This window comes from Phaenicophaeus curvirostris, chromosome 2 (genome assembly GCF_032191515.1).
Source record: "Phaenicophaeus curvirostris isolate KB17595 chromosome 2, BPBGC_Pcur_1.0, whole genome shotgun sequence".
Taxonomy (NCBI): domain Eukaryota; kingdom Metazoa; phylum Chordata; class Aves; order Cuculiformes; family Cuculidae; genus Phaenicophaeus; species Phaenicophaeus curvirostris.
The window spans coordinates 101,948,486-101,969,481 of NC_091393.1; the positions used below are offsets into that span (position 1 = coordinate 101,948,486).

General features: G+C 45.9%; 1 protein-coding gene across 4 annotated transcripts in view; it reads left to right on the plus strand.

Moving 5' to 3' along the window:
* BCL11A (BCL11 transcription factor A) overlaps positions 1-20,996 on the plus strand; it is a 368,594-nt gene that overhangs the window by 46,903 nt on the left and 300,695 nt on the right. For 2 of the 4 annotated variants that reach the window (XR_011336804.1, XM_069850198.1), the window contains exon 3: positions 17,494-19,501. Coding sequence is in view for 3 of the 4 variants with exons in the window: in XM_069850198.1 (XP_069706299.1) it covers positions 17,494-19,499 (2,006 nt within the window). In the remaining variant the exon portion in view is untranslated. The remainder of the gene's footprint in view (positions 1-17,493; positions 19,502-20,996) is intronic. The other 2 variants (XM_069850199.1, XM_069850200.1) reach the window with 2 other exon arrangements.

Sequence of the window (20,996 nt, forward strand, 5' to 3'; positions counted from 1 at the left end):
CTACTCAGAAAGAAAGGGAGCAGCAGTTAGCACCAGGATCGAGGCTGTAGCCTTGGCACTCAGTGAACAGTATCAAAATCTACGTCTGAGTTCTGTGGTTTGTCCCTGTGTGCTCGATATTCCATAGATAGCTTATTACAGCACCTGCGTAAGCACTTCTGCAGGGTAGAAACAAAAACTATATACATATACTTGCAAATATACTGTGAGCAGCCTCGACACCTAAATGATAAATATGCTTAAGAAAAATTGCCTTTAAGTTTTTCTTAGATGGTACTGAAGCGTGGGTGCAGGGGGAAGGACTAGAGCCACTTTGGCCAGTTTCTCCATCTCTACCTGGTGCAGGGGGTGGTGACAAATGCTTCTGGGGACAAGTCAGTGACAACTCATCTAGGACGTGCCTGGGACGAGCATAATGACTTTGTGAGGAATTCTAACGTACGAGCATAATGACTTTGTGAGGAATTCTAACGTATCTGTGTTCGTTAAGAACATCTTCCAGTGGTAATGTGTGTCCTGGGGGGACAGATGGACAGTCAGTAGGATCCTGCCCCCACCAAAGCCCTCAGGGAGCCTGCAGCAAACCCTGCTGGCTGCCTGGCCACAAACCCAGCTGCTGCCCAACATGTTGCCTAAATGGGCAGATGTCAACATTGCTCAATGCGATGAGGACCTGAACGTCTGTTTATTAACGGATAAGATGGTCAGGCCAGCGTACGGCGTGTGAGTCGGCCTGTGCAACTCCTGTGGTTTCCAACCGTACTTATCGAGGGAGGGGGCTGCCTGCCCAGGGAGGGTGTTTCCTCTAATCGGTAACTTCACATGCCAGCGGCAGGCAGATGTGTGGGGGGCAAAGGCCTGGCTTTTTCATAACAGCGGCTTTTGCCAGGCTCAGGGGAAGGAGTCATCTAAGATGAGGCTGGAGAGCTTGGAAGAAACATTTTGCTCACAAAAAGAAAAGTAAATATTCATCCACCTCCTGGTTTGGTCATTAATTTTCACCATCCAACATAGAAGGAATCAACTCATCCCAGTATTTCCTAGCAGTGTGTTTAGCTCCAGAAAAACCTTCCCCAAGCCCTTCAAAGGCTTCTTCTATTGTCTGCCCTCTGGCCTGGAGACACAGCGGGCAGAACACATGAGATGGTCACGGGCTCAATTTAACGGCATCTTTCCCACTTATCAGACTATATAATAAACATAGCTTTTAGGGGAGATTTTTTGGGGAGGGGTGCTAGGCGGGCAGTGAATGGTGAGGCCAGACACCATTGTCTGGCAAGAATGCGAGTCCCTGGGGCCAAGCGCGCCTGGGCTCGCCTTCCAAATTGTCCCAGCATCAATCCCCCCTCCTTTGCGGGATTTCCTCCTCCAGCCGGGGTTTTGTTTCGGAACAAGCGTTGGTCAAACAAGCTTTTGTTTGCGGTCAGTCGCTTGGCACACATACACCACTTCTGGAGGGGGACAATGAGGAAGCTGTTTCGTGGGCAGCTGCGGTGGGACTGAAAGGGAATACTGATGGAAAAAGGGCCCGGGGAGGAAATAGCTGGGTGGAAATTAATTGGGAGGATCTTATGGAGTCTGGGTGCTGCAGCTATGTTGGGAGGGCAGCGGGGAGTCCTTCAATCCTGCTGCCTCCCCCTGCTCACTGGCTTGTGCTGGTTTGTATTGTTTTTCCCCCATGGTAGCCCACCTTGGACCAGCAAGGAAGTTGGACGAAATATTTACAATGATGCATCTAAGTAGCTTTCTTTCAGGTAGAAGTAAAGTATTTATTGCAATAACAGAGTTTAAAAGGAATTGTATAAGTGAGACTGACTTCTTTGTCAGCAAAAATTGCAGCAAAACCTGTTCATAGATGACATTACCTAAATGACATTACATACGTATGTCCTTTCTTTCACATTTCCTGTAATCCTGTTACGGCATTGTCCCATTACCTCAAGCACTGTCATCTTTAAATGCTGTCAGATCTTAACTGGATGGCCAAGGACATTGGAAAAGGATCGAGGTGAAGCCAACTGCAATTTCAGACGTGCCGTGTATATGGCCATCTCCCAGCCTGCCCCAGGACAGGGTGTTTTCCAATAAAATGTTCAGGTAAAGTGATGACTCAAGGACTTTTCCATCTTTTACGGAGCTGCCGCCCATCACCACAGCGTCCAGCACTTTTCTGGGGAGCGTGGGAGGACGGACACAGAGGGGTTGGCGGGTATGAGTGGAGTGCTCGCTGGTGCTTGTTGGAAAGTGCTCACGTCCCTGAGAAAATGAAGACCTGGAAGCAAGTGGTTGGAAAATGCCCCTGTGGGGCCACAGGCAATGCTTCCACTCCCTGTGCAGCGTTTGTGGCATTAATGGCCATTTGCAAATTATGCTGAGATCCTCGGACTCAAGGTGTGATTAAGTGCAACACCTGGGTGTTAATTGTTATTAATGTTATTGCTCTTAGTATATTATTGCTAAAATATGACGTGAGGCCAATTTCTTTTATTCCGCCCATGAACGTGCTGCTGTGGTTTTCTCAAAGCGCTGTGAGATGTGGCAGCAAATAGGAGAATTGTAACTTCTGCCATTTACCTGCTGAAATATTCAGCACCCTTAAGCCCAAGAAGTGGGGAATGTTGACGTCAAAGCAGTAGCCTGTTTAAACTGGCAGCCTCTCTCATCAGGTTATAATAGCACTGATGATAATTGCCAGGTCTAGGGGCAGGAACTGTCATTTTGTTATCTCTGGGTGCAGTGCCATGCTCTGAGGGGCTCTGGTCCCTTGTGGCAGCTGCTGGACCTGGCTGTACTGCAAATAACAGCAGCCTTGAACCTGAAATGCTTGGTGCAGACAAAAGTCTGCGGTCAGGCATGTGATGATGTATCTGGTTGCCTGTCTTTGGCCCCATGAACTGGTTTTCTTGGGAAGAAGAGACTGTAGGAGACTGTAGGTTGGCAGTGAGGGTGACGATGCCAGTGGGGAATGGCATGTCGCTTCCCAGTGGGTTATCCTGGCTGTGTGGCTGTAGAGGTGGTGCTGGAGGGTCACAGCATGCCCCACGTCCTCCTGTGCACCTGGATGTACAGCAGCAGATGAGGTCTGACTTTGCGAGTGTAAGCAGATGGATGATGGATGTCCCAGCACCATTATCGGATATGTTGTCAAAGAGGTGAAAAGCCAGAAAAGGAAAACTCATCAGTGAAGAACAGGAGAGCAGCTCTCCTCTGAATGGCGGCCACCACATTCATTTGGCCCATCGCAAGGGTTAGGCAGCAGCAAGGCTCAGAGTTTAGTCCCAGTGATGCTAAAGAGCAGGGCTTGGATCCTTAGATCTCCTTGCTGAAATATAATGGTGGAACAGCCCATGGAGTAAAGGGGCATTTGTCCTAAGACGGGGTATCATGATATGACCATGTGGAATATGCAGAAGATTATTTGCTTAATCAGGTGAGGTTAGATTTTTTAATCACTATCTTTTACTGGTATCTAAGTGCTGGCAGTTACAACACTTAATTGCGTTTTCCTTGAGAAAAGGCTTATCTTGCTAAAAGGTGGAATTCTCTACAATGCATTTCTTATTCTTAAAAACTCACTTCCATTTCGTTCTTTGCCATCAGTGCTACCTTAATCCTTCCTCTGAGGCCAGTCCTCTGGTCTTATCCTCTACCAGTCTGAGGCCATGTGTGGGCATAAGTCTTAATGCCAAGTCTTCGCAAATATGTGCCATTCTCACTTGCCAATGGCTCTGTTCCCTTCTCCTGCGTGGAGAAAAAGTGGCCTGCAAGATGTGCTGGAGATCTCTCATCTCCTCCTGCATCCCACAGTCCCCAGCAGGGTTCTCCCTGGAAAGGTCTCAATCTGGCGCTCCTAAACTGGCCATCGTTTGTGCATCTCTCTCTGCGCTCTCTGGCTGCTAAATTGATGCTTTTTTGGATGCTGGAGGAGAGTTTTTCTCTCCTCTCTAAATCTCTTAATAACTGCAGATTTGGGTGTAAAAGCGCTAACTGTACTCGGTTCACTGGGTTTTTTCTTCAATCATAGCTTCCGTTTCTTTCCCCCTATAGGCAAGGGAACCATTTATAGTCAAGGTGGGCCGAGTTTGCAACTTATTAATCTCTCCCTTGCATGTGGGTTGAAAAGAGACACCATGCCTTTATCAAAAGCCAGGCTAGCACAAAAGCCTATGCAAAATCATCATCAAATCCTATTAGAGGTGGAAAATATCTCTTAGATCATCTCATTCATTTCCCTGCCAATGCTAGACTGTTCCTGAGAGTTAATTTTCTAGTGTCTGCTGCTGACTCCCTGTGTGACTGCAGGTCTGTCATCTTGCCTTTGGGTTGTCACTGTAACTTCCACTAGTTTCCTTGCATTTCCAAACAAGCCTCATTTTGTTCGTTGGTTACTTGTGGTAGTATTTGCCCTGTGTTACATATTCTCAGTGATTTCTACTCAGAGAACTTCACAGACTTTGCTTGTGGCTGGAAAAGGCATCCTCATGGGATGGAGTGTGCTGGGTGCTCAGGGAATGCTGTTGGGCAGTGCTGACAGGGCTTCATTTCCTGCAGCCACCGCCATAGGTATCGGGGAAACAAGCATCTCCAAGGGAAGTTTTTCTCTCACAGTTGTGGCCGTGGGCTCAATGCGAGCAGGTCATCCCCCGGTAAAGCACTTCTCCCAACCTTTGCTGTTGCTGCCTTTGATAAACTCCCACCCCGAAGTCCTGGGCTGGCTGTGACATCCTCTTGACAGGGGAAAAAAATAATTCAGAGCTGGAGCTATTAATAGCATCAAGCAAATGCAGATTTCATCAGGATTTGTTTCAGAGGAGGAAACAATGTGTAGGAGCAACGTAACCTTACTTGTAACTTCCTGGTGGCGATGATTGAATTCCTAGATGTGGCGAGGGTCTCAACAGCCCTGCCAGCACCAGGAAGGTCAGTCTGGCAACTGTCACCTAGAAAGCATCAAAAGCACGAGCTGTCGATAGCGACCTGCATTTGCAGAAAATCTGAGGGCTTTCTAATTAACTGAGGATCTCTAAATTGGAGCAAAGCCGCTCGACAAGCCCCCTCATATGCCTTAAGTGTCAGGGCTCAGCTGATCGCCGCATCTAACAAGCGGCTGATTTTTAACAGTAGCTCCGAGACTCAATCAGCTCCTAATGGCTCCGTTTCAAAACGTTTCACTGCATTTTTCATCTCTTACTCTGGAATTTATGCTCTTTGTTCCCTGCTCAAATATTCTGGCGCTTTTCCTTAATTTCAGGCTTCTGCCTTGCGACAGTTCCTCTGCCCTAACTAGGCAGCTCATTGCTTGCCTTTCCCCGCACGCGATCCTCTGCCGCAGCTACTTGCTCTGCTTTCTAATCAGTAAGTTTCAGAAATTTCCCCCTTTCTATCCCCCTGATGTATAGGCAGTGCTGCGGGGTCTGGAATTTCATAATTAGAGGGAAAACCATATTTAAACAGACCCCTGTGTAATAAGAGCTGAAAAGTGGTTTAATTTCAGCTTTAAACCTCCTCCCTTTAACACGACGAATGCAGTTTGCAAGTGCACCTATACTGACCTCCCTCCTGCTGCTTTTATGCAGCACCTCAGATTTGGATGCTAGTGCTCCTGATTTACACCGTGGCGAATGAGATCAAACCCTCATTTTGGCTGCATTCAGAGCAGAGTAAGAATATGCACTTTTAAACTGAGGGTTTCGAGCTGTTGGGAAAATGACGGCGGGGGGATCTTTCCCAATGTATAACAACCATGACACCCGCACAAGGCATCCTCGGGAAGGTGGCAGTATGAACTCCCATGTAAGCAGTGGTTAAGAATGAATAAATTCCATTCAGGAAGATAGAGAGTTAATCAGCAGCTCTTTAAGACTTCTCCATGTGTGTTTATGTTCAATGGCTTATCCATATCTTGGCAATTATTCATGTGAAATAGAATATAAATCCTTATGTCTAATTTTTCTTCGAAAAATTTCACCAGGTAATCAAATCCCGAAGTGCATATTCTATTCTGGTGGTTTTATCAGTAAATCAAATTTTTATCATTTATCAGCAAAAGTTAGATTTAAGCATCTTCACTGCAATGTTTGAAAGATGAACATTTGTTTCAGCGGGTACTGTGCCAATCAATAATCTTACAGCTTGACTCAGCTATCAATTATTGCTGCAATTATTTGTCTAGTTGGATATTTAAAATGTCATCAGAAAGAGATGATTACATATTCCAGAAAGCAAGGCACTGTATAATCAGATGAACTGAATCCAGTTAAATGTAGTGTGGTACTAACCTGTCCTTCAAAGCTGAATTCTGCAGCCGTGACTGAAACAACAGCTTTCTGCATTATTGTAAGGAAACAGATCTTAACCTTGGAACAGTGCGTGTTATTGGGGTCGGGTAATACTTGGCAAGAGGAGACCTTGCAAGCTTGGAAATTGAATCAGCCTTCCTGACATAAAGGAGGGAGGTTTTTTTTGGGGGGGAGGGCTGGTTTTGTTGGATTTAATCTGCAAATCTATAAATAAGAAAATCTACTCTTTATCTGTCTTTCTGGGAATATAGCTCCTGAGCTCGAAGCGCCAAACTTTCGTATGCCCTTTTTGCATTCCTTGACTTGATGTATGTATGGTAAATACTCTCTGTGCCCTGAGAATGCTATAAAGCTGTAGCAGTTCTTGCAACTCTTACATCCTCCAAACTCCAGATATTCAGAGTATTATATCATTTTCAGCTTCAAGGATATCTCGACGATGGAGAGGAGACAGGATAAACCAGAGGAGACCGGACAACTTTATGACGCTTTTGGTCCTATTTGCAGAGCAGGGAGGGAAAATAGGTATATTATCGATTCTACTAATACTCACTTGTGCAAGTTATGAAACTAAATGTTGTAGGATCTGGTTCAGCACTTGCTGTGCTTGCAACTCCATGGTGACATTGAACTTGCTCAGGGACAGAATAAACCTTTGCCTTCCTGGCAGATGATTTGCAGGCAGAGGTGTTGTCTGGGGGGAACCGGCAGTTCCCCTGACCCACTTTGTCAGGATGGTTTGCTGCTGGCTAAATATCATTAATTTGAAAGCAAGAGGAAGGTGAGTCAAAGGCGAAGGCTGGAAAAGAGAGTCTGAAAAGGATCCATTTTGGAAAGGAAAGGTTAGAATAAGGCTCTCAGGAAAAGCCCCTGTTCATGTGCATGGTTTAGTGTTTGATAGGAATGGTTGGACTAGATGATCCAGTGGGTCTCTTCCAACCTGGTAATTCTATGATTCTATGATTCTATGATTCTATGATCCCCAAGCCCTTCTCTTGTATAAAGACTGGGGCTTTTTGGCTCCACTGACACACTGCTCAAAGCACTGGTGGGAGCAAGTGTGCTGTAGGGTGGAGAAAGGGACCTCAGTAGTGCCTGGCTTGTGAGAAGGGCCAGAGAGGGCTGGCAGGGACCACCACATCTCTGCAAGGCGGTGATTTAAATGTATGTGCTTTACAGAGCTGTGCTTGTCAACTAGAGATGCTAATATGTGAAATGCAGCCAAAATAAAGCAAAGCCATAGGTGATGAGGAGACTTGACAGCCTGGCAGTGCCCTGGCAGCAGTGTGCCTGCTGGTGAGCAGCAGTAGGAAGGCGCCAGCCCCCGTTTCTCCCTGGGAGAGGGCTCACAGCTGTTTCAAAATGCCAGTGCACTTCAGTCTTTTCAGGAGTATCCCATGCAGTAAAGCTGCCGTGTCCTCCAGCGAGGTCCTGCAGTGCTAATTGGGTCACCAAGCATTAGCGGCTCTTCTCAGGAGAGCAGCACCCTGGCGTTGCGGCTAAGAGTTTCTGTATGTAAGAAATACGTTTGTGTACGATGTACATTGCAGAGCACTGTCCGTGATGTGCACCCTCCCATGGTGGGTACTGGCTGAAAGGCTGAGTGATGCTGCAATACAAACCAGAAGAAACACCCCACTGCTGGCATCTGCCAGGGCTTGGGAGTCTCATGCTGCATCTCAGCCCACACTGGCAGAGTGACCTGGGATACCATGCTAGAGCTCTGTTTTCTTTTATTTGCAAGAAACTTTTTGAAGTGCGCTCTGCCTTTTCTTCAGACACTACTGGCCAGGGAGAAAACAGTAGAAAAGGAAACAGTTCATCACATAGGTGTATGAGAGTGAATGAAGCTCTCTGTAGCGATGTAATTGCAACACTGTATTTTAGAAGTAAATTATTGACTTGATTGCCCCCAGCAGCCACTGGGTAAATGCATAATTTTGGAGCAAGGTATCACTTGCTGTATAGTCAGGTTATACTTTGGAAGGGCTTTGATGCTCTTTTCAGGGCAGGCCTTAGATCAGGGCTGGTCCTTGGTAGGTCATAGCCCAGGGGGACCTTCCATCAGGAGACATATCTGGTGCCAGGTAGGTCCAGAGGACCTGATTTAGCAGGTGTCTTCCCAGTGATGCCATTCCTGTTGGAGTTTATTTATTTGCAATCCCTGTGCTTGTGCTCAGAAGAGGCAGTCTGGGAGAGGCATATGAGGAGGCCTGTAAGTCTGGGATGTTGGTTACTTTGCAAATGATATTTTTAGAGAAACGAGATGGTATCAGTGAGGATTTCCTCCTACAGGGCTGACAACAGTGTGTAGTTCGCCCCTTAGGGTCTGCCGCCAGTGTTTGAAGTTAATGGAGCTACTACCCATGTGATGCTGCAGTCTGCATAGCCTATGTTTCTCCATCCCTGTAGTCTCGGTGTAGAGGGTGCATACATGTGCGTGATCAGATCTTCATTGCTTGAGGGAATGCTTTTAAAAACTTCATTCAAAGCTGAATTTCAAACACAGCATTATTTTCCAGTGCCGTTTTTTCCTGTTCCTCACTAATCAAGACACAACAGATTTCTGCTCCCCATAAGTTTTAAAAAAGCACAAAATCATACACAGCCTGGTACCTTACTTGCCAACTTGGAGCTCGAAGCAGGTTTTTTTGGTGGCCAATTTGTAATCGCCTTGAAAATGGTGACAGACTTTGAGGTCAGGCTGGTACACCTGGTAGTGCTGGCACGTGCTGTTGGGTCCCCAGCACCCCATGCCTCCCTGCCTAGGCTGCAGCAAACCATGCATTTTGTTGTTTGCTGTTAACAATGTTTTTTTTTGTTTTTGGATTTTTTTTTGTGGGGAAACCAGGTGTTATGGGTTTGGTTCTGCTTAGAAGAATGAGAAAATACACAAAATATGTTGAGGCTACAACGAAAATGGTCACGCGTTAAGTCTGCCTTTCTCCTGCAAGGGCCAGATGTTCCCCAGGGTTACGAGGAGCCTGGCTGCTGGGCTGTGGATGGACCCTTCCCCATGCCCACCAGCATCTGCTGCTAAGGATGCTGCATGTTGCTCTCCTGCAGAGAGGAAACTGGCTTCACCGTTGCCATCTCTTTTCATTCAGTCTTTCCTCAGACCTAAAAAACGTATGAGGACAGGCTGAGAGAGTTGGGCTTGTTCAGCCTGGAGAAGAGAAGGCTCTGAGGAGATCTTATAGCGGCCTTCCAGTACCTGAAAGGAGCCTACAAGAAAGCTGGAGAGGAACTATTCATAAAGGCTTGTGGTGATAGGACAAGGGGGAACGGATATAAGCTGGAGAAGGGCAGATTTAGACTAGACATTAGGAAGAATTTTTTCACCATGAGAGTGGTGAGACACTGGAACAGGTTGCCAAGGGAAGTTGTGGATGCCCCTTCCCTGGAGGTGTTCAAGGCCAGGTTAGATGGGACCTTGGGCAGCCTGGTCTAGTGGGATCATGGCAACCCCCCCCCCCCTTCCCCGCCAGACCCCATGGCAGGGGGGTTGGAACTAGATGATCTTTAAGGTCCCTTCCAACCCTAACTATTCTATGATTCTATGAGTCTTATTTTTTGTGGAACCCTAAGCAGTTCTGGAAAACCCAATGAAAATTAGTCTTTGTGAGTAAAAGGTGAATTCCTGGAGTTCCTAAGTCCAGTCTACATCTTTGAATGGCAAGGCAATGTCAGCTATACCTTTGTTTTTGTTATTGCTGTTGCTTGGGTTTGTTTTTGATGTTTGGGTCATGGCATTAGCATTTTGGCCCAGTTCTTCTTTAAAAGAGGGGCTTTTAAAAGGAGGTGTAAATAAACCTATGGCATTATTGATACTCAGTTTATAAAATATTTTTCCAGTTTTATTAAAATTATTTCAGGGGTTAAACTTACGGAAAAAAGAATTATTTTCAGGAATAACACTAAATCTTTCACCACTAAGTCATAGATAAGGGAAGGCTGGTAAAAATAGCAAAAGGGTCCTACAAAGCAAAATGTCTTCTAGATTTTTGACATTTTGACAACTAAGCCAGTCCCAGGACCTGCTATTCTGCCTGTTGATAAACAATGTGGACTTGATATGTAGAATTTTATTTTTCAAACGCTGCACAGCAATGGTGCTTCTTGTTTCAGAAGCAATGCTGCATCACTTCCTAGAGATTTTTGGGGACATTCTCCTTTTTCATTGTTTCTGAATCCAGTTCATCTAGTGAGAGAGAGGGAAGATTAGAGAGAAAGTACCTTGCTGTACATAAATGCAGCTACTGCTGTTATTTATTATTATTATAATGATTATGACAACAACAGTGACAATGCTGATGCTAGCAGCGTTAACAGCACTTATCACCGGTTAATGATGGACCAGGTTAATAGTGCACCTTTTGCAATCTGGAGAATCAGGAGGAAGAATTAGTGCAAGAAGGAAAAAAAATATGTTTGGACAGTTACAGTTTTTTGTCTAAACTGATGCTACCGACTACCAGGAAAAGGTGAGTCACAACAAAGCAGCTATTTCTTACCAGGAAAAAGTGGGCTGTTGTAGACGTGGAGGGGACCCACTTATCTCCCGGCCATGTGACGTTTCCTGTGTCCCAACCGTTTCATTTCTCTAGTTTTCAGTTGAAAGGAATTTCAACAGTACGGATTTCCAAAAGAGAGAGAGAAAAAAGAGATAGTTGACAAGCCAGATGGAGGAGAACTGCATCAAGTACAAGTGGTAACAATTAACTCAATTTTTTTTCTTCCCCCCTTTAAATACCATAACAACTCCAAATTTATCAGTCCAAAAATCAAGCAGTCATTTGACATTAAAGCTGAATAAAGAAGTTCCTGGGTTTAGTTCAGGTGTTTCCTCTGATAATTGTTTGGTGGTGAGCAGAAGAGAGAGGTTGCTTACTGCAAGTTGCAGGTGTCTGATTCGCTGTTAACTTCTTTTTTCTGCAGCGTGATAGCAGAAGGCATGCACGTGTTGTGTAGGTGCAGGTAGTCCAGCAAAGATACCTTGGCTTTTTTTACACGTGCAGATTTTTGGGGGAAGGTGAAGGAGAACACAAGAGCAAAGCCACCAGGGCTGGTGGTACTGGCTTGTGGAGAGATGCTGCTGAGAACAAGAGCTGGACCATCCAGATAGTGAGGGCCAAATCCTAGACTGCTTGGAGATTGCTCTGGCATGGGGATTTCTCTGAGGGAGTAAATCTGCAGCTGTGAATGAAATCCTTGTGAACACCATTGGCACATATGCAGTCACTGCTTACGCAGCCGTTTTGTTTGTGAAAACACTGGGAAAACTGGGGTGTCTCTAATACTGTGTGTTTGTGTGCAGCCCGTACAATGCCCTGTGGTAAAATTTATGCTATATTAATATCTTGCTCCTTAATCTGGTGGTCCTTCCCAACAACACCCTGTGTTATGGGCTGCATGTTTCATATAGGAGCACAGAGAGGATGCTGCACGTGGTGTTTCAGCATTGCTCTTTCATAAAGCGCTGGTGTGTTCAGTGAGCAGCTTTCCTGGATCCAGCTCTGACTTTTGAGAAATGAAGGAAGCTTTTCCAAAGCACATTGGCACACACATGCAGATTATTCCATTACTCACTTGGCAGTGCCTGATCTTGCATGCCTAGCTCCAGAAATCCTTCCCCCATACCCCCAGCAGTGGCATCTAGCTGACAGCTTCTCCTCCCAGCTGGTCTTCTCCCCAGCATCTTGTCTGGCTTTGCTGCTGGTGGCTGTAGACATGGCTGTGGGTCTTGCTTGAAGCCAGCTATATTGTGCCTGGAGATGTTGGCTTGCTTTGACTCGGACTATGAATGCACTGGGTGTATCTGTGAGCACAGTACGAAGAACCAGCTTTTTTTTTTTTTAATATTAAAAAAGCCCCTTAATGCTGAAAGCAGCCATCTCTATGTTTTACTGAGTAATTGCACCAACTGCCCTTAAAGGCACTCAAATGCCAATATCCATCCCACTCATTTGTTAACATTTTTCGGATCAGAAGCTAAATCTGTCACTTGTGTGTCACTGGTTAAATCACTTCTTTTAGGGGCATGGCAGGCAAGAGCTGTTCTGCTGCTTTTTTTTTTGGCAGGAGCCAATAACTTGAGAAACACTAAGCATTTGTGCTGTAGTGAAATGCTGCGCCCTGTCACTAGTCCCTTGCTGGCCTGGATTTGGAAAAGGGATAAATATGTAATGGTGGGTGAGATTTCAGTAGGTGAGACCAGTCAGGTTTCATGTTTTGCGTTTAGTACGTGGTGTCCCCGTGTAATTCTCCTAAGGGGTGATTTCCCAAATATGAAGAAAATGAGCAGTAAAATTGAGTGGGAGGAAAAATGTACAGGCAAAAATGTGAATGGTAATTGGAAGCTATTTGTAAAGAGTTGATGAGCTGTCCAGGAAGTAGAGGGCAACTTTGGCCCAAATCCAAAATCCATTCACCCGCTTCAGTAGTGAGATGAGAACAGCAATTAGATATTAAAAAAAACAATATACGACAATTTAAAAAATGGAAAATAGATAGCAATCAGTTGCAGTGAGAAACCATGACGGGTAGAGAACTGGTCAGGGGAGATGAAGAAGCTGAGGAAAACCCGTGCCTGGCATGGATAGGAGAAGAGGAGAGCTTCTTAGGGTCTTGGAGAAAAGAGAACCCCAAGAAGTGGTTGATGGAAGGAGCAGTAAGGTAGAAACTATTTCTACAGTAGACCTAGAAACAGCAGCATTGTGTTTCTGTGTCATAGGCAGGTGATAACCTTTTTTTTGTAGCTCATTACTAGCCGAGAAGGATTTTGTACAGTGTCCAATGTAGATAAATATTTCAAAATAAAAAAGCCCTGATAACTTGCACCAAAGAATCCCTAAAGAGCTGGCATGTGATGGTGGTTTTTAATAAAGCTTACAGAGAGGGAAAATGCCTTCAAGAGCTGGTCAGGGTAACTGTGGGAGAGTTGGCAACACTTGCTTATCTCTTCTGAGCAAAATAATTGAAGAGACAATATAAGATGCAATTGATAAAGAATTAAAGGATAGAAATATAATTCATGCCACTCAACTTAGATTTATGGAATATAGATCTTGTCAAATAAACCTGATTTCATTCTTCCAGATGACAACCTTGGTTGATAAATGTAGATGAAATAGACTCTGCAAGGCGTTGGACGCGGTGCTGCGTGACATTGTCTGTAGGAAAACTGAGCACTGGGCGGTATTGCTAGTACGAGTGATTAAGAGCTGGCCAACAAATTTGGAAGTGTGGTGGCTTAGCTGGAGAAGCATAGATGGGTAGGAGAGGTCAGCAGGGGCTGGTGGGAGCTGCAGTGGTGGTTAATGTTTTGTTGGTGATTTAGAAATGAATGTGCAATTGTGACGGATTGGCATTGTGGATAAAGCAAAGGTGGGTGGATGGATTTAAGAGCAAGTGGGACAGCTTTATGGGATGGTTTGGTAAATGGGTTGTGTTGAGAGCATGGTTGGGTACAACTTGCTGTGATACCTGTCTAGAAGAGGGGAATTGGGTTTGTGTATACAGATCCAGGATGAGGTACTCCAGAAGGCAACAGTTCTGAGGGAGGCTTAGTAGAAAACCAACTCCTTCACGGCACGATGCTCGGCTGAGAAGACTTATTCTTGTCCTTGTGCAGTGAATGAGGATGGAGGAGATGGCTTCAGGGTGGAAAAATATGTTTTGAAGTGTGCCTTGATTTCAGGGTACGCAAATACACTTGGTGTACTTGGTGGGGTGCATTGTAGACTAAGGGAATTTTCAATATGTCTGCTAAAAAAACCTCAACAGAAGAAGAGAACGGATAGAGGCTGGAGCCAGAGAAATTCAGGTAGACCTCACACCTTTGAGTGTGGCTGGCAGTGGGAACTGACTGTGGTGGCAAACAGTGGCTGCTCTTCTTGTCTTATGAGCTGGTTTGAATGGTTTTCACTAGGATTTTGTGCTTTGCCCTGAAGGCTTTTTGCAGAGCTACAGGAGATTACGCTTTACCCAGAGATACTATGTTGGTCATGGCATAGGACAACTGAGAAGCCTGTAATTCAGGAAAGCTTGGAGAGTGAGAGCCAGTGGTCCCTTTTGCCCTTAAATTCCTCACTGCTCTGTTCTTGGCTAGCACTGGCAACTCCCATCTCCCTGCCGTGCTTTCCTAACTTGCCCATGGTCTCACCTGGATGCTTTAGCTGGGAAGCCCATGTGGACATAGAGGCTGGCCCATAGCTAGGAGGCATCAGTGGATCCACAGCCTTTGTGTCCTACAATCCTGTCTGGCTTTTAGGGGAACATGAATGTTGTACCAAAAAGCATAGTGGTGGGATGGGAGGAAGGAAAGGCGAGTCCCTTCCAAAACTGAGGGTTACTGTGATGGTCTAAGGACCTGTCTCGCTGCTGCTGGGCAATGCATGGATTAGTGCCATAATTCTTGCAGTTTGGCAAGGCTGCATCAGACTGGAACATATCTCTAGGTGGTGATATGGTCAGTCAATAGCTTTCATAATTAATCAAGCACTAATAGACAAATTAGAAATCACGTCTCTTCAAAGCAGGAGGGGGAGGCAAATGGCTGGTGGATTTTAACTGTTTCGATGCTTTATTTTATTGCTTGGTTTTACATTGCTCCCTTGAAAATAACGTGTTATTTGGGGAAGTTTCGTACATAAACATGATTTTAAATTTAAATTATTATCTTGATTACCAAATGCGGATGGTGAATTGAAAACTTGTTTTTCAGGCAACCAAATGAAGAATAATATTACATTTTACACTTCACTAAATCAATGTAGCCCTAATTTTGCCATGCAGGAAATCAATTCCAGTCTTTATAACAGTCGAAGATGTTATGAACAAAGTAATTTTGCAAATTATGGCAAGTAACACATTTATTGATGACTGTAGTTTAGGAATTTAGAATTTGTGAGTGCTGTAATATAATAAGGCCGTACTGGCAGGAGCTGAGTGAAATACAGATTATACGGTGAAACTGTAATGCATCATTTGCTATTAGTGGACTGGTAATAATTACCAGTTTCAAAGCAGCTTTTTCATGTAATCTTTAGTCTCAGTCGTAACAGCCCTTCTCATTGACATTATGATTACACGAGCTGCCCTTATGATCTAGAATATCTAGTTGATGGGAATACTAAAATGTGGTAGCAAACGCTCAATGTTGTATCCTCATTATAAGATAAAATGCTATTTTCTCTGACCTGATCTATAAGGTAGAGAGGCGAGGTAGCGTTACATTGTTAGCTCCTACTGTGGTGTTAAAAACTTCCACTTCATTATGGTGAAGCAAGATGAAATTTTCCCATTTAAGATTTTTTTTTCCAAGCTCACAAATGAGCATGGGAATGTGAAAGTCCAATTGAATTTACCCCTAATTTCAGCAGATTTAAGTATTTATCTGAGTTTGCATGCCTGGCACATACCAAACGCTGCAGTGCATTTTATTCTGATGCCGGCTTCAAGATGAAACATTAAATATTATTCCAAGGGCTTTTAAAGTGATTAAAGTGTTAAATGTCTGCTGTAGACAATTGAGTCTCTTTTTACTTGCCCGATTCAGCTTGTCAGGCCAAATGTAGAATAACCGCAGAGCCTTAAGGCAGGGAGGAAAGCTGTGACGGGGCGCTACAGCCGACACTGCGGGCTGCCTGCTTCTCCTGTCCCCAGATCATGCAGCTTGCCGAAGAATGATAATGGCTATACAAAGCTTTTCTTCCCCTCCTGCCAAGTGAGATAGGAAACAAGATGGTCACAGATAAAGCAATGGTTTTTTTTCAAAACCTGCTTTATCTGTTTTGGTTTTCCCCCCCTTTATATTGGGCAAACAGGGGAAACCTAATGGGGAGAGCTCTCAAGGCATCATGTAAAGGGGTTTTGAACAGGAGTGGTGCCTGTGAAACAGATGCCTTGTAACGTAGATGTCTGATGAGAGCAGAGATATGTGGTATGGGCAGGTACCACGTATGTGATGCCCTTGGAGGGCTCCTGTGGTTTGTTCACACTTCAAGAGCATGGGTTTTTTTGTTTTGTTTTCTTTTCTAAAATCACTAGACACCAGCTCTACGAGAACTGGGCAGGGCTGGAAATGAATTTTTATCCTCCTCTTAGTTCCAGTTTCAGTTTACCAGCATTTAGTAACAAACACCCATCGGGGGTTGGAAGTCAAGTTATTCGCAAAATTGCAGTAATCCATAAAAGCATACTCACCTTTGCCATATCTCATGCCACTCTTTCCTTACAGTCGGCCCTCAAAAAGTTATTCATCCCCCTTGTTTTGCCGTATTATAGAAGGGGCTGCTTTCTGCTGTCATTATTAGCTGGCTTTTTCGTTAGTTATTTATTAGTTGGTTGCTCTTTTATAATGTCCGTGTTATCTCCAAAAATAAATTATCATGAAATAGAGTTAGCTCACTACTTGCCAAAGTGGCATTTACCATCCTCAGCTTCTTTTCAGTGTGAGAGAAATAATGCGGCTCTGGCAGGGCGCTCGGCCAGGCCTCCTGGCCACTCTCCAGCTCTTTCCCTGGCAGAGATGCTGCTCTCTCTGCCTTCCCTTCTCCCTGTCCTGCACTCTATTTTATTTAACTTTATTTTTCAAATTCTTTTTTTCTGCCCCAGAGTTGAATCTCTGCTAAGGGACAGGAGATGCTGCCTAATTTTGTACGTATTATTAGTCTCTCAAAATAAGGAGGTGGCTAATAATGTGGCATTGCTCAGCTTGCTAGCAGTTCTGGGTCACTGCTTTGAGCCACTGTATGTGTGTTTCTGAAGCTCTTTTTAAATTTTATATATTTATCTACTTATTTATTCACACCCCCACCCCCACTCCCACCTCCCCTCTAAATATTAGCAGCCTCTTGCAGCATAAAGTCTGTCGAGTCATAGCTGGCATTGATTGGCTTAATAATATCTTTTTCATACAGCTTTTTTGCTGTGGTTACCTGCTGGGGTTCAGTTTTGAATGCAGGTCTGGGGATGGTGGGAGGAGGTGGGTGCACTTTGGGTGGGTTTGGACCTCCCTGTTGCACCCCTCGGTTCCTCCCATCCCCTGTCCCCTGCCTGCACCTCAGCTGGGATGTCCCTTCTCCAGCTCCCAGCCAAGAGTCCCAGAGGAGAAGAGCTTAGGTGGGGAGGCAAGCTCTCGCCTGCCGGTGGGCAGCTGAAGATTGACGCTGCTTGTTGTGTTATTTTGCAGGTAAAGATGAGCCCAGCAGCTACACGTGTACGACTTGTAAACAGCCTTTCAACAGCGCCTGGTTCCTCTTGCAGCATGCACAGAACACGCACGGCTTACGGATCTACCTAGAAAGCGAGCACGGCAGCCCCCTGACGCCACGGGTTGGTATCCCAACAGGACTAGGTGCAGAGTGCCCTTCCCAGCCACCTCTCCACGGGATTCACATTGCAGACAATAACCCTTTTAACCTGCTCAGAATACCCGGCTCGGTCTCGAGGGAGGCATCAGGGCTGGGAGAAGGGCGCTTCCCACCCACGCCACCCCTCTTTAGCCCTCCCCCGAGGCACCATTTGGATCCGCATCGCATTGAGCGCCTGGGTGCGGAAGAAATGGCTCTGGCCACCCATCACCCTAGTGCCTTTGACAGGGTGCTGCGACTGAACCCCATGGCGATGGAGCCCCCTGCTATGGATTTCTCCCGGAGGCTGCGGGAGCTGGCCGGCAACACCTCCAGCCCACCCTTGTCCCCGAGCCGGCCCAGCCCTATGCAAAGGTTGCTGCAGCCCTTCCAGCCTGGCAGCAAACCCCCGTTTCTGGCTACGCCACCCCTTCCTCCTCTGCAGTCTGCTCCTCCTCCCTCCCAGCCGCCCATGAAGTCCAAGTCCTGCGAGTTCTGTGGGAAGACCTTCAAGTTTCAGAGCAACCTGGTGGTCCACCGCCGGAGCCATACCGGGGAGAAGCCCTACAAGTGCAACCTTTGCGACCACGCCTGCACACAGGCCAGCAAGCTGAAGCGCCACATGAAGACCCATATGCACAAGTCCTCGCCCATGACAGTGAAGTCGGACGATGGGCTCTCCACCGCCAGCTCCCCTGAGCCAGGCACCAGCGACCTGGTGGGCAGTGCCAGCAGCGCCCTCAAGTCTGTGGTGGCCAAGTTCAAGAGCGAGAATGACCCCAACATGATCCCCGAAAACGGGGATGAGGAAGAGGAGGAAGAGGAAGAGGAGGAGGAAGAGGAGGAGGAGGAAGAGGAGGAGGACTTGAATGAGAGCGACAGGCCGGACTACGGCTTTGGGATGAGCCTGGAGGCGGCCCGCCACCACGAGAACAACTCGCGGGCTGGTGAAGAGGGCCGGTCGATGCCAGATGTCATGCAGGGCATGGTCCTCAGCTCAATGCAGCACTTCAGCGAGGCCTTCCACCAGGTCCTGGGGGAGAAACACAAGCGGGGACACCTCCCCGAGCCTGAGGTGCACAGGGACACTTGTGACGAAGACTCGGTGGCCGGCGAGTCCGACCGCATCGATGAGGGGGCGGTCAACGGCCGGGGCTGCTCCCCGGGGGAGTCTGCCTCGGGAGGCTTGTCCAAAAAGCTGCTGCTGGGTAGCCCCAGCTCCTTGAGCCCCTTCTCCAAACGCATCAAGCTGGAGAAGGAGTTCGACCTGCCGGCCACCGCCATGCCCAACACCGAGAACGTTTACTCCCAGTGGCTGGCGGGCTACGCCGCCTCCCGGCAGCTGAAAGACCCCTTCCTCAGCTTCGGCGACTCCCGACAATCGCCCTTCGCCTCCTCCTCCGAGCACTCCTCGGAGAATGGCAGCCTGCGCTTCTCCACGCCGCCGGGCGAGCTGGACGGAGGGATCTCAGGCCGCAGCGGCACGGGAAGCGGAGGGAGCACCCCCCATATTAGTGGCCCGGGCCCTGGCAGGCCCAGCTCAAAAGAGGGCAGACGCAGCGACACTTGTGAGTACTGTGGGAAGGTCTTCAAGAACTGTAGTAATCTCACCGTCCACAGACGGAGCCACACGGGCGAGAGGCCGTATAAGTGTGAGCTTTGCAACTACGCCTGCGCCCAGAGTAGCAAGCTCACCCGGCACATGAAAACACACGGGCAGGTGGGAAAGGACGTTTACAAATGCGAGATTTGTAAGATGCCTTTTAGCGTGTACAGTACCCTGGAGAAACACATGAAAAAATGGCACAGTGATCGAGTCTTGAATAACGAGATAAAAACTGAATAGAGGTATATTCGTACCCCCCATCCACCCCATCCCCACCCTGTCCCTGCATCCCGGTAGAGGTTTTCTAGTCCCTTGTGATGGAAATCATGGAAGCTAAGGATATTTGGAAAGTGCTTGTCACCAGCACACCCTGTTTATTTTCTTTTTGTTCTCACCGTTTGAATGCATGATCTGTATCGGGGCAATACTATTGCATTTTACGCAAACTTTTGAGCCTTTCTCTTGTGCAATAATTTACATGTTGTGTATGTTGGGGGTTTCTTTTTTTGGGTTTTTGTTTTGTTTTGTTGGGATTTTTTGTTTTCTTTTTTTTTTAAATTTTTTTTTTAATTAGACAGCATGTATGGTATGTTATGGCTGTTTTAAAATTGTCCCTGATTAGTTGCTGAGCAAACACGTCACTGTTTCCAGTTCCGTTCGGAAAAAAAATTAAAAAAAAAACCTAAAAAAAATAGGAAAAAAGAGGAGAGGAAAAAAAAAAGAAAAAGAGAAAAGCAGAACAAAACCAAACCCAAGAGCAAACAAAACCCAACCATGCTGCATACATCCTGTAATACATATCATGTACAGTTTTGTTTTGTGACGTGTGAAGGAAAACACGCTTTGGGTAACCCTCTAGCTAGATTGCTGACTTAAAAGAATAAACACAATGATTGGAGAAAGAGTACCCATTAGGCAAAAAAAGGGCCTTTAATTGGAAAGTAACCAACCACCACCAGTCAGAAAGAGGTAGATTTCTATTAGCATTTGGTTTAAAACACACACAAAAATAATCTGAGTGCCTTGGATCTGTCGCAGCCGATGCTGATGGCTCCTTTCTGCTCGTCCTCCACGCGTAGCTCATGTCTACATCGGTCGCAGTGGCGAGCCTCTCCTACTGAGCGTATGAGTCCGCCTCGTGTCTCTTACAACGCCGGCTACCTAAGAACGAAGAGGAAAGAGAAAACTAAGGAAGAGAAAGAAATGACCTGCTCAGTCCTAGTTAATCATCATTCTCCCCTGCATTTTATTACTTTTTTTAAAAAAACGAACTGATCATACCAGTCTAAAAACCCACTTTGCTCCTGGAGGGAGCTTAAAACGAGATATAGGACTTTTACTCCTCACAAACTTTTATTTCCCCCCCCCACTATCGATGATTAAATGGAACGTAAAATGCGCAGAGGCCCTTCAACACCATTAAGTACACAAGTAAGGAAATCCCTTTTATGAAGATATTTACTTTTAATAATATCTTTTATTGATTCTTGCACCAAAACAAATAAATCCAGAGCCACTTGGTTGTCAAGCTGACAATCAAATTATAAACTTTAAGACCTCGTGTATACCGTATAAAAAAATAAAATAAAAAAAGACTGGCAATAATATTATACTGACTGTAACCGATAGAGGAGCAAAAAAAATAAATTGTGATTTATTAGCACAATGTGGTACTGTTTGCCATTTAAAACTAGAACAGGTGTATAAGCTAATATCGACACAGTGATGATTAACTAT